This window comes from Antechinus flavipes, chromosome 2 (assembly GCF_016432865.1).
Source record: "Antechinus flavipes isolate AdamAnt ecotype Samford, QLD, Australia chromosome 2, AdamAnt_v2, whole genome shotgun sequence".
Taxonomy (NCBI): domain Eukaryota; kingdom Metazoa; phylum Chordata; class Mammalia; order Dasyuromorphia; family Dasyuridae; genus Antechinus; species Antechinus flavipes.
Genome location: NC_067399.1, coordinates 41096925 through 41110637, shown reverse-complemented (window position 1 = coordinate 41110637; position 13713 = coordinate 41096925). Strand labels below are relative to the sequence as shown.

Here is a 13713-nt window from a genome sequence, read left to right as displayed (position 1 = left end):
CCTTTAGGATACACCTACAAGAGATACAATGGTGAGTTTAAGTATGCAGAGTTTTATAGCCCTTTGGCATAGCTTCAGAATGGTTGCATCAGTTCATTTCATAAGTACTTTTTTAATAAATTGAATTATCACCCCATAATCTCAGATGAATCAAAGTATTTAAGGGACTTTGACCAGTTTACTTCTAAGATTTTCAAAATTCTTTGATAAGCACTTATTGGATGGTAATTTTCAGGTTAGGGCAGAACTGCTAATTGTATTTAGGGATTGGACCTGCTATATTATTAATATAAAGTATTGCCCAGATTTAGTAATCCTCTGCAACATTATAAATTGATGAATATTAATTAGGGAGAAATATTTGGCAAAATAAAAATACTATAAAATATTAAATATAAGATTTTCCAAGTTAATAATTTGTCCGTAGGTATCTCAGTTATAAATTAAATGATCTTGTTTTCATTTGAGTTTGACACCACTGACCTAGAGTACTGAGTTTAAATGACTTATCCAGCATACCACAAGAGAGTGTCTGTTTGAAGAGTTCTTCCTGGTGGGGAAACCAGTTGTCTACCTACCATGAAATAGATATCCAAATATTTCAGCTTAATATTAAGAATTGACCTTGGAAATGCCAGGAAATTAGCAAGAAATAGTATATGATTTGTTGTAACATTTTCAAAACTTAATCAAAGTTAACTTGAAAATATTATCACATTTAGTAACATTAGAAATTAAATTTTATTTTCCATGATGATATCTTGTTAACTTCAACATGTCTTAACAAATCCTCATGTTGCTTTTTTTAAGATATAATTGTTTTTACATTTTTATTCACCCTAGCAATTGTTTTTAAGTTATCACAATAAGAAAATATTTGTTAGAAATATGATAGAAATACTTGTAATCGAATTGATTCTAATCATTGACTTATAATTCACCTTTTGTAGCTTTGTGTTGATTGCCTAAATTCATTTGTTAAGAATAGCTATATATATGTAACTTGTTTATAAGCCAGTTGTATTGTATTTGGATAATGAATGAAGAAGTTGTGAACAAACATTTAATAAGTACTAATTATGCCACAGCCACTATGCTGAGTACTGGGGATCTTAAGAAAGTAGAAGGGGATGGGCACTGGGAAAGCCTCTAGGAAGATGGGGGACTGAAGTGGTGGAGGAAAGGAGGGTTAGCCAGGTACAAAGGCAAATGGAGTTGTAAAGAAGTGCAAGTTGAGGCATCGAGCCTCTGAGTCTGTGCAGGGCTCTAAGGTAGAGCCCTAAAAACTTGCAAGGAAAGGAAGAAGCCAGGTGACAGAGAATATGATATTTGATCCTGAAGAGAGAGAATAGGGAACCATTGGACCTTACTGGGCAGAGGATGACGCAGTCACCTCTGAGTTTCAGAAAAATTACTTTGGCATCAGGATGAGTATAAATTGAATGGAAAGAGACTTGAGAAAGAGGGCCCAATTAGAAGCCTTTGGCAATAGTATAGGTGAGAGATAAGGAGGGCCTGAATTTGAGTTATGGGCATATGAATGGAGATAAGGAAAAATATGTGTGTGTGTGTACTGTGTGTGGGTATATATATACAAATGGATACATATATAGTGTGAAGGTACAAATGACAAGATTTGACAACAGATTGGGTTTGTACAGTGACAGAGAGTGAGAAGTTGAATATGATACTGAGGCTTATGATCTGGGTGACTGAGAAAATGGTGGCAGTCTTGACAGTAACAAGAAATAAATTGGGAGGTTTAGGACATGCTAGATTTGAGAGGCCTAGCAAGGTATTCAGTTTGAGATGTTTAAGCTGGGAGAAAGACTTAAGACAGGTTATATAGAAATAGGAATCACTTGCCTAGAGAAGGAACCGATGAGATCACCAAATGAGTTCTCTTATAGAGTGAAAATATAAGGAGCCCACAATAGACCTTTGGGGTACACATGTGGTATGAAATGGAAAAGAAGAATCAGCAGAGGAGACTGAGGTTAAGTTACGTGATTTATCAGTTAGTCCTGGATGACTCTTAAAAACTTATTTTTGCTATCTTTGTGTTATTTCTCAAATCTGTGATTGTGTGAGGGTTGTCTTTGTCTAGCCTGAACTTCTGTACACTTACCGGTGCTAATAGGTGAACAATTAAGAGTAAAAGTTTTTCTTACTCTTACGATCTTTTTCAACTTTTAATGTAGCACATCTCCTTTGAAAATATGATATCAATGATTATATTTTCTCTTCTGGACAATACTCAAAGTGGTTTTGGGGAGTTTTGGGGAGGCAATTAGGGTTAAGTAATTTGCCCAGTTACACAGCTAGTAAATGTTAAGTGTCTGAGGTCCTATTTGAACTCAAGTCCTCCTGACTTCAGGGCTGGTGCTCTATTCACTGTCATCTAGCTGCCCTTATACCAAAATATTAATCACCAAAGAGATTAACAAACTCACCCTGATTCTAAGTGTAAATGCTCATATTAACACATTGAGATTATTGTAGTGCAGTTATTTTCCCTTTTTAGAAATGAAGAGCCTGACTTAAGACACCACTAATAAGTGTCATGTGGGACTTAAAAGACAGGATTGTAGGTTTAGAGGTAGAAAGAACCGTGTGTGTGTGTGTGTGTGTGTGTGTGTGTGTGTGTGTGTGTGTGTGTGTTTCAAGTTTTTTAGCCCTCTCTTTGCGATCCCATTTGAGGTTTTCTTGGCAAACATACTGAAGTAGTTTGCAATTTCCCTCTCCAGCTCATTTTACAGATGAGGAAACTGAGGCAAACAAGGTAAAATGATTTGCCCAAGGTCAACATCTAGAAGTGTCTTAAGGCCAGGTTTGAGTTCAGGAAGCTGTCTCATCTTTCTGAGAAAATGAAGTGATCCAGGAACATTTGTTACAGGTCCTTACAACTTAATAGAGTAGTGCAGACTTTACTTGTTGAACTTTAATTTTTGTCTCACATATTTTACAGAGCTATATAATTCAATTTTTTACTGCACCACATTTTGTATAATAAAATATAGGCGTGTTTATTTGAAGCTTAGGAGTAATTAATATAAATTGGTTTTTAGAAGGGGATCTGTTACCAAGATCATTTTCCTTGATTTTGAAGACAAAAATAAGTGTACTTATTTCAACATTCTTTTAATGTCTTGTTGACTTTGGAGAATGGGATTTTAGAATGAAAGATTTGCTAGGTTTTTTAATACTATAATTTGGTTCTAATTGACAAATTGTGACAATGAATATATGAAACAAGAAATATTTCTTGTATGTTGGATATGTGTCATTGAATATTAGCTTAGATTTCTTGGGAGGAAGACTAAAATGAGACAGTCATTTAATGTTAGGATGAATATACTGTAAACATTAGCAATCTTATCAAAGTGGCGTGGGGGGAATGACAACTAATTTGCCTGCATGCAGGCATGCTGTTAGTTGATAATAAGTATTTTCCTCTTGACTTTGCTCTCCTTCCAGTCCAAGTTCTTGGAATAGATAAGTCTCTTGCTCTCTCCAAACCTGACTCTGGATACTAGTTGATTTGGGAGCTTTCTGAATATTAAACTCTAATGTATTCCCTTGAATTTGGATTAGAAAAGCTGAAAACTTCTAGGAACAATGTTTTAAACTGCCCAGATACTAGTGATACTAGAGATACCCTTTGTCCTTTGCCTTCTCTTTTCTCTACCTTCCATTCCTTTACTCAAACCCTTTCTCCCTTCCCACCCCCCCCCCCCAAAAAAAAAAAAAAAAATCAAAAAGCAGCTGTTCAAGGACTGTTAGACCTATTTGACTGCTAAAATTGCTGAGATGAGGTAGCAATCAACTTTTTTGGAGGATCATCTGATGTTCTTAAGATTTTACCATCTTCCATATCTCTTTCCATCATGTTCACACCCTTGGCACATAGTCATCTGATTCATGAATACAACTTTTGGATATCTTAGCCTTGGCATTTGCCTTACCACCAAACCCTTAGGGCCCTGAAGTCAAACTTTATGTGTGGTCTCTTTTGATTTAGAGTATGAGCTGCTTGAGTGGGAGGTATTTTACTTTTTCTCTTTGTATCCCCAAGTGCTTAGCTTAGTGCTTGGCACATAGTGAATGATCAATGCGTTTTAATTCATTCAAAACTACTGTATTTGGACCAGTAGCTTCTTTTTTGAAGTTTGTTGTTGATCACTTTTCAATTGTGCCTGACTCTTCGTGATTCATTTGAGATTTTTTTTGGCAAAGATACATATTGGAGTGGTTTGCCATTTCCTTCTCCAGCTCATTTTATAATCAGGAAACCTAGATGAGTGGAGTTAACTGAGTTGTCCAGGGTCACACAGCTAATAAGTATCTGAGGCTGGTGTTGTACTCAAGGCTTCCTATTCCAGGCCTAAAATTCTATCCACTGTACCACCTAGCTGCCCTTTTTGAAGTAGACAAGTTTAAAAAGCTAGGACAGTTTATAGGGTTAGAAACAAGTTTAATTTAACAAATTTAGAAAAAAATATAATATTATTTAAACATGATCCATGTAAAATGTTGCTGGCTTAAAATTAAGAGTAATTGTGCTATACCTGTTGATTTAGAATGATTTTAAGATTGTGTACTAATTAGCTTTTTCCTCTTTTGTCCCTGATGACTTAATGATTTAAATACACATTTCATTATATATAAAGTCAATATACCCTGCATCTCAGCTTCTTCTATAATTGGGTATTCATTGTGGATTGAGATTTGTTTGATATATATATATATATATATATATATATATATATTTCTTTTCCTGTTCTGAAAGAAGACATATTCATTGGTTTTTTCAGATTGTGAATCGACACGGCCCGGAGGCAGATAGGCATTTATTACGCTGCCTATTTTCTCATGTGGATTTCAGTGGCGATGGTAAAAGTAGCGGCAAAGATTTTCATCAGGTACTTTTTGCATATAATTAAATTGTGTCTATTTCTGTTAACCAACCATTTCACTTTGAATATTTAGAAAATATTCAGTAACAAATCAATTAAATCATTTGATTTTAATCCTTTTTAATAGCTGGGAGGAGATTGATAAATTTTAGTTCATAGTTATAAGACAGTACTGTGTTAGTGGCTGAAGAATAGGCAGTGATTCTGCTTTGGGTACAGAACTTGTCCTGAATCTAGTTCAGGGAAAGCATGTTTTCTTTTTTAACCTGAAAGTGGAGTAGGTACTTACTGATTCTGTGGGATAATCTTAAGGGAGATAGGACACTTCTCTACCTACATCTCCCTCTGTCTGTAAGTAGCAGCTCCTCTTGTGGAGGACAGGGACCTCCTTGAAATCAGAGACTTTTTGCTTTCTAATCTATTTATAATGGGTAATGAACTGGTATTATTCCAAAAAGCTTTTTGTTTAATGCAGGTATCACTACATGGGCTTAGTGGCATTTGTACTGGCTGTAAATACTGCATTTAAATTATAAAGGTCTCTCATTTCTGTATTTAAAAAGAAATGTTTGCTCATCTGCTTAAGACTAATATTGATCATTGCATTTATTTAGCTGTTTTATAGGTTTGTTTTTCTAAAGTTGGTTTAAGGAACAAGGGGAAAGTATTCTAATAGATTTATGTACTCTTTATTTTTTAAAAATTGTGAAAAGATCAAGTGCTTATGTGAACATTTAAATAATAACTTCAACAGTTTGAATAAATACCAAATGTTCTTTTTTTTTTTTTTTTTTAAGACTCAGTTTCTGATTCAGGAGTGTGCATCATTGATTACAAAGCCAAATTTTATCTCGACGCTGTCCTATGCCATTGATAATCCATTGCACTATCAGAAGGTTTGTATTCTTTATAATTTTCTTTAAACTGGATGTTAGGTTTTTCAGAGGAGCCATTTTGCCTTTTTCAGATTTTCTAGTTCATTATTTTGGTGGTAAAGATCTCAGTAAAGATATATATATATTACCTAAACTCTAAGTGGTATAACATTTTAGAATTTTGATCATAAAAAGACCTTAGGGGGATCATCTGGTCAACCCTTTAATCTTGTAGATTGAAAGTTTTATTCCTGGACAATGTAAGTGGTATTTTCAAAGTCAAACATGTACTGAAAAGATCTGGGATTCAAACCCAGTTTTCTTATTTCCACATTCCACATTCACCTTTCATGCTTATTGTAGTTAAATATTGGCATTGTGATCATGCCTCTCTCTTACAGGTGCCTTATATGATAAAATAGACTTCAACCAAGTTTGGATCATGCCCTACAATCACCTTGTAAAGAGAAGAGGAATTTGACTGGCTTTAAAACTTAATGCCAGAAGACCTGGGCTCTGACACTTTTAAAATTTGTGATCCTGGGCCATATTTACCACCTTCCTCATAGTTTTGCAGAAGAAATATTATTGATTGAAAATTAAGGGTGATAGGTTCTAGTATGTTTTGTTGTAGGCAGACTCTGTAGAATGGCTTTGCTTATCTTCACTGATAGCCAGATCAAGAAAACTTACTAAGATGATTCATATCTTACAATTTTATTGGTTTCAGAGTCTAAAGCCTTCACCCCACTTATTTGCCCAGCTGAGTAAAGTTCTCAAGTTAAGCAAGGTTCAAGAGGTAGGTGATTTTGGACAGTGAAAGTGAGTTAAGTTGAAATGATAATATCAAGGTTTTTACTTTAATCTTATTTTCTTACTTCAGGTCATTTTTGGTCTTGCTCTCTTGAATTCTTCCAGCTCAGATCTACGAGGTTTTGGTAAGTTGAGTATGCTTCAAAATGGTAGTGAATTTAGAATTTTACTCTTTAATGTTGGTTTTGTTTTCTGCAAAAACTTTAATGTAATCAAAGTGGTCCATTTTGTATTTCATAATGTTCTCTAGTTCTTCTTTGATTATAAATTCCTTCCTTCTCCAAAGATCTGATAGGTAAACTATCCCTTGTAATCCTGCTTTGCTTATGGTATCACCCTTTATGCCTAAATCATGTACCCATTTTGACCTTATTTTGGTACAGGATTTGAGATGTAGATCTATGCTCAGTTTCTGACATGTTATTTTTCACTTTTCCCAACAACTTTTATGAAATAGTGAATTCTTATCCTAGAAGTTGGAGTTTTGGAGTCATCAAATAATAGATGACTATAATCATTGATTATTGTGTTATGTATATTTGATTGATTTCATTAATTCACCGATACCAAATGTTTTTGATGACTGCTGCTTTGTAATAATTTTAAGTCTAGTACTAGTAGGCCATCATCCTTTGTATTTTTCCCCCATTCCCAATAATTCCCTTGATATTATTGCCCTTTTGTTCTTCTATTCCTACTCTTTCAAAGTGAAATGGAACTTACATAGGCCCAGGTAATCAGGTATTTTATTTCCTGTGTAACCTTTGTTGCCTATAGGATGCTGAAATAATTAGTTACCCTATTTCACAGATCACTTTATGATAACCCTAGCTGTTAGCAGCAGCACTTTGAAAGGAAGACAGGCTGTGGAAAATCTGGGAAGATTTTATAAATACATTTTTACATGTCCTTGCTAATTACTTGGAGCCATGGTACTTTGGAAATTTTCTTTTAACTTGATAGACTATTACTTATTTTGGTGCTTGTATACTTAAAAAAACCCACAATCATGACTTCTAATTACAGTTTGAACATTGTTTCATTGATGTCTTTTGTTTTTTATATCAGTCATTCCCAGTTATCACTTACCCCCACCTTTCAGTAAACTGTCCCTAACATACATAGAGTGCTCAATGTTTGCCAGGCACCATGCTAAGTGCTTTATAATTATTATTATTTCATTTGATCATCACAATAATCCTGGAAGGTAGTTGCTATTGTTATCCCTATCTTACAGATGAGTAAATGGAAATTGAGTGAGTTGTCCAGGGTCACACAACCTGACTCGGGACCCAATCCTCTCTCCATTGTGCTATCCAGGTGTCTCAAAGAAAAATATTTAAAGCACTGACAATCAACATAGTGACCAAGTTTCATAATAACCTGCCCTTTCCTCTTCATAATTTAGCTTACAAAATTTGTGTCTGTGTGAAGGGTGGGGAATTTTTTTTATTTTTAAAAAAATATTAGTGATCAGGCCCAGACTGATTGTGGGCATTTTAATGTAGCTTTACTTTAGAGTGGGGTGCCCTTTAAAATTGAATTAGTTCTTTTTCAGTCTTGGTTCTGGTCTGATGGGACATTGTTAAAGTTGGGGCAAGAAAAAAATATAGGATGGGATTTTGAGAGATAGAGAAGTATTGGATTCTTAGGGGCTTGGGGTTTGTCTTTTTTTAAAATAGAACAGAAATAATTGTTTATTGTTGATTTCTCCTTTTAGCTGCCCAATTTGTCAAACAGAAACTTCCAGATCTTCTGCGCTCTTACATTGACGCAGACGTCAGTGGAAATCAAGAAGGTGGCTTCCAAGATATTGCCATAGAGGTCCTGCACCTCCTCCTCTCCCATCTCCTTTTTGGGCAGAAGGGAGCTTTTGGGGTTGGACAGGAACAGATTGACGCTTTTCTTAAGACACTGCGTAGAGGTAAGAGCATTTTCTATCTGTCTGGATTGCTATGAATGATGGTCCTTAGGCACCTTTGTTTTAGTTGATTAAAAATAATTTTATTTAGTAGATGGGTGCTATAAAGGGAGACATTCACCCTTCTGTTGCTTAGATGTCCTGCAAAAAGCATTGTATAACTTTTTGTACTTGAAATGCTTGGTGTTTCATCTTTCACCTAAATTGTGATTCCCATTTTACTGAAGGAAATATTAAGTGATTCAAAAAAAGCTATGTTGAAACTGGAATTCATTCTTGAACTATAGGAATATGGTTCTTTACTTAAATCTTTTAGGATAAGAACAATGAGGGTCTTTGAATACTTTTAAAAGAATGCTTAATATGGTGTGAACATTGGGAGTATATCTGCCCTGTAAGCTGAACAAGTGAGCAGTTGAGAGGTTGTCATCAGTTGTAAAGCTTTCCCCACATTTTGTTTTTCTCTTAGGAGTTTAGGATTGAAATGCAAAGTAATAGTTTTAAGTCTTACGATATGAGCCTGAATGTGCCTGCTTTGGAAAAGGACCTCATGACAGGGTATAACTGCTGTTGTCATTGATATAGGCCTTTCTTGATGTCTTCTCAGCTTGTAGATTTCATTTTCATTATTTCATCTTCTTATTTAAAGGGAAGCAAATAGGAGCAGAGCGTTCATAGTTCTCTTCCAGCTTTTGGAATGGAAATCAATTAGATGTTTTTTATGGGGAAAACCAAGTGATATTTTAGTTATTGTGAATGTCATCAAACTAATACCAATAAGTCATTTGTAATCTAATTAATAAGAAATCTTGATTAAAAAGTACTGTTTGGTAGTATCAGTCATCTTTTGTCCCTAAATCATGTCCTCTGTGAGCTTTCATAAAGGATGTTACCAATCTTCCTGCAACTTTAGAGGCATTCTCAGCTTCTTCCGAATCTTGTCATTTCTGTGTTGCAGTCTTCCTCACACATCTTCTCTTTACTCTGATCTGCCTCCTCAGTTTAGGCTATTACCACCTCTCATCTGGGGCACTGAAATAGTAACTGGTCTGCTATTCACCCACTCAATAAGCAAAGTGATTTTTTTACAGCATGGCTTCCTATTACATGCAGGATCAAATAGAGACTTTTATTTGGCATCTACAGCCCTTCCCTTTCTTACCATTTCAGTCTTCTTAGATTCACTTTGTGCTGTTCCTCTTGTATGCTGTCCATTTCTCATTTCAGAGCCAGTTGTCTCCATTCCTAAAAAGCTTTCCTTTACCTTCACCTTTTTTCCCTGGCTTCTTTCAGGATTCAACTTCTTCAGGAAGCCTTTCCCAGACTAGTGCCTTCTCCTCTGAGGTTATTCTTCATATTCTATATTTATCTTGTGTTTACCTGTTGTCTTCTACATTAGAAAATGTACTGTCTGAAGCTAGGGCAAGTGAATTTTCCGTCTTTGTATTTTTGATCCCAGTAGCTTATGTCCCCTCACTAAGACTCATCTATTCCACAGGAGAACCATGAGCAATACATATGTAAGCTTAAGAGTCCTTAGCAGATAGTAAATGCTTAATAAGTCTTTATGACTGATTGACATGAGTCATGAAAAGTGGGAAATTAGGTGTTAAAATGAGCTCAGTAACTCATCCTAGTACTCACTCCAATATTGATCAAGACAGAGTCTTGCTTTCACTAGGAACCTGTAAATGATAGCAGCCAAAGTTTTTGGGAAGTAGAAGATGTATTGCTTAAGATTTGATTAACATAGGAATTGTCTTAATTGCCACAGTGCTTAGAACCAGCACTGGACCTTGAGTCAAGAAGACTCAACTTTTAACTAGTTATGTGAACCTGGGCAAGTCCTATGACCCTGTTGGTATCAATTTCCTCATCTGTAAAAACTAATTCCTTGACAAGAAAACCTCAAATGGGGTCACAAAGTATTGGCATACAACTGAAAAGTGAGTGAACAGCAAGAAAATAATTGTTTAAGGTAACTTGTGTTACTGAACTTGAAATCAGAAAACCTGATATCTACCAACAGTAGTATGGCTCTCTACCCACAATAATTACCAATGTTAATTGTTTCCATTTGTGGTTATTCTTTTCTCCTCATTATTAGTTAAGTAGATTTTGTATTCCCAATCTAGCAGTGTTAAAATAATACAAAATAATACTCTAGTCTTAATTAACTAGCTTTGTGAATCTGGTCAAACCCTAATTACTTGCCTCAATTTCCTGAAAATGGGCATAATAATGGCACCTCTCTCACAGAGTTGTTTTGAGGATCAAATGAGAGAATATTTGTAAAGTGCTTTTAGCACAATCATATAATTATTAGCATTAATTTTTGTTAGTTTTTAACCATCCCTCTTCTTGAACAGATTTTCCCCAGGAACGTTGTCCTGTGGTGCTTGCACCACTACTTTACTCTGAAAAACGGGACATTCTAATGGACAGGATCCTGCCTGATTCTGGAGGGATAGCTAAAACCATGATGGAGAGCTCTCTGGCAGACTTCATGCAAGAAGTAGGCTATGGCTTCTGTGCAAGGTTGGTAGTGATTTGTAGTAATAATACAAATTCCAGTATGGAATTCTGAAATGTGTTCCTGGTATATATATTTGCCACTTATGTCTTTATTTTGATTGTATTTTGAAAAGCCAAAAACAAATTACTGAAACCTTTTGTATTTCTGATTGTATCCCTTTCTATTCCAGAGAGTCAGCCCCTATAACAAAAAATAAGAGGGGGAAAAATTTCAGCAAACCAATCAATCTGTTGAAAAAGTCTGACATTATTTGTGTTATTCCATACCCATAATCTAACTCCATCTCTGCAAAGAAGGAAGGGGAGAAGGTGCCTTCTTTTTCTTTTCTTTGGTGCCAAATTTGGTTATGAATGCCCAGCATTCAGTTGTAAATATTTTGTTGTTATAATTTCTGTTTGCACTGTTTTAGTCTGTATTTTTTTTTTTCATGTTTCCACTTTGTGTCAGTTCATATTGGTCTTTGTTTCTTTGTATTTATGTATTGCTTATAGCTAATAATAATAATAAACAGCTAATATTTATATAGTTTGTACTATGTTCCAGGCACTTGCTAAGTGCTTTAAAATTATTGTCCCATTTGATCCTCACAACAACCCAAGTAGGAAGGTTGCAAATGAGGAGGCAGACAGAAGTTTAATGACTTGCTCATGCATTACCCAACTAGTAAGTGTGAAGACTGAATTTGAATCTTCCTGACTCCATCCTGATGTTCGCTCCACCAACCACTTGCCCTTTCTATAGAAATGTTGTATTCATTCATATACCTATCATAACTTATTAGCTATTCTTAGGTCAATGGGCATTTAGCTTTTTTTTTTTTTTTTTTTTTTAATTCTATAACCCTCCTTCATTTGGGTATAAATGTGTGGCCATAAAACCTTTGGATCAGAGGTTATGACCATGTTAAACAGCTTCTTTTCATTATTTTAAATTGTTTTTGAGACATCTACCAACAATGCAGTAGTATTATTCTCTACCCACAATAATTTCCAATGTAAATTGTTTCCATTTGTGATTATTCTTTTGTCCTTACGTTTAGTTAAATAGATTTTGTATTCCCAGTCTACCAATCTTAAAATAATACAAAGGGGCCAGATTATGCAGACTATGTAATATATACAAACATCCTTCAAAAAGTGCTGATCATACTACATTTATTTTGACTATTAACAAAGTTCACTGAAAAGTTCCATGGCTAGACTATGCTTTTTGAGAATAGAGACTGTTCTTTATGTTTCTTTGTATCAATACCTGGTACTTAGCATCATGACTTGCACACAGTAGACAGTTAACAAATATTTATTGATTGTTTCATTTTTTAGTATAGCATCCTGTTATAAAGTTGACATTTTTCTTTCAGTATTGAAGAATGTCGCAATATAATCGTGCAGTTTGGTGTTCGAGAGGTCACAGCTGCTCAGGTTGCCAGGGTTTTGGGAATGATGGCTCGGACTCATTCAGGATTGACAGATGGCATTCCGTTACAAGTGAGTGTCAGAGATCAAACCTTTTACCGACTAATTTGTAATAGTCTTATTTTCTTCATTGGAATTAAATTTTTCTGTGGTTATTACCACCTATCATTTCTTATATTTCCTTTATGTTTCCTTTCTTATATTTTATTTGCTAATGAAAAGTTCTTTTTCAGTCTATCTCAGCTCCTGGCAGTGGAATATGGAGTGATGGAAAAGATAAAAGTGATGGTGCACAGGCCCATACCTGGAATGTTGAAGTCTTGATTGACGTTCTCAAAGAGTTGGTGAGTTTGTTGCCATTCACTTTTTAAAGTGTTATGTGAAGTAGATTCCAAAAGGAAGACATATTAAGAAGTGAGCTGACTGGTTGAAGGTTAGCTGTATTCCTTTACCACATTTCCCTAGCAGATCAAATAGAAAAACAGTTAGGTGAACAAATAAATAGAACTTGGATACCAGTGTTCATTCCTTTGGAATTACACCTTTGAAGACTTCTTTTGGGCACTAAAAGATAGGATAATTGGGTATAATAATAGAATTTTCTCAAGGATAGTGCCTAAAATTATAAAACGTTATATACTCCAATTTCCCTTACCGTTAGCTTAATCACAAGCTGTGTTACTACATCTTGAATACACTATTTCTGGAATGTTAAAATTCTGCTTAGGACCTAAACTAAATGGCATTTTAAATATAATTGAAAGGAAGTATTGAAATGAAGTAAATTTTTAGAGCTGTTGGCACCCAAACAAAAAGTCATGATGATGATTTTAGGTTGTATCTTAATTTAGATTTATACTTAAGCTAATTTCTTTTCTTTGTCACTTTTGCTCCCATTATGGTATATACCTGTTGACCAGCTTTTACATTTATTTTTTAAAATTTAAAATTTTTTGAAATATTTTTAAAAAAGACTTTTAAATGAGCCTTTCCTCTTCATCTTGTTAGCAGTGTAGAGCAATTTTCTTGTAAATTGAGATGAAAAATAGTGATCTAGAAAAGACTAATTTCACATAAAGAGTTTGTACTTGAATTTTTGTTTTAAAAAGGAATTGGTTGTTACTCAGATTAAATTATAACCTTAATTTTTTTAAATAATGTGGGCATCATTTAATTCAGTTTAATTAATACATGTATTTAAATCTTGTCTTTGGTTAGAAGGATTATACATAATCTA

The 13713-nt window shown here is 34.5% G+C and overlaps 1 protein-coding gene across 9 annotated transcripts in view; it reads left to right on the top strand.

The window, feature by feature from the left end:
• CNOT1 (CCR4-NOT transcription complex subunit 1) overlaps nt 1-13713 on the top strand; it is a 93114-nt gene that overhangs the window by 24597 nt on the left and 54804 nt on the right. For all 9 annotated transcript variants that reach the window (XM_051974585.1, XM_051974586.1, XM_051974581.1 and 6 more), the window contains exons 3-10: nt 4815-4922; nt 5714-5812; nt 6522-6590; nt 6675-6729; nt 8325-8528; nt 10895-11063; nt 12422-12548; nt 12710-12820. In XM_051974585.1, the coding sequence (XP_051830545.1) occupies nt 4815-4922; nt 5714-5812; nt 6522-6590; nt 6675-6729; nt 8325-8528; nt 10895-11063; nt 12422-12548; nt 12710-12820 (942 nt within the window). The remainder of the gene's footprint in view (nt 1-4814; nt 4923-5713; nt 5813-6521; nt 6591-6674; nt 6730-8324; nt 8529-10894; nt 11064-12421; nt 12549-12709; nt 12821-13713) is intronic.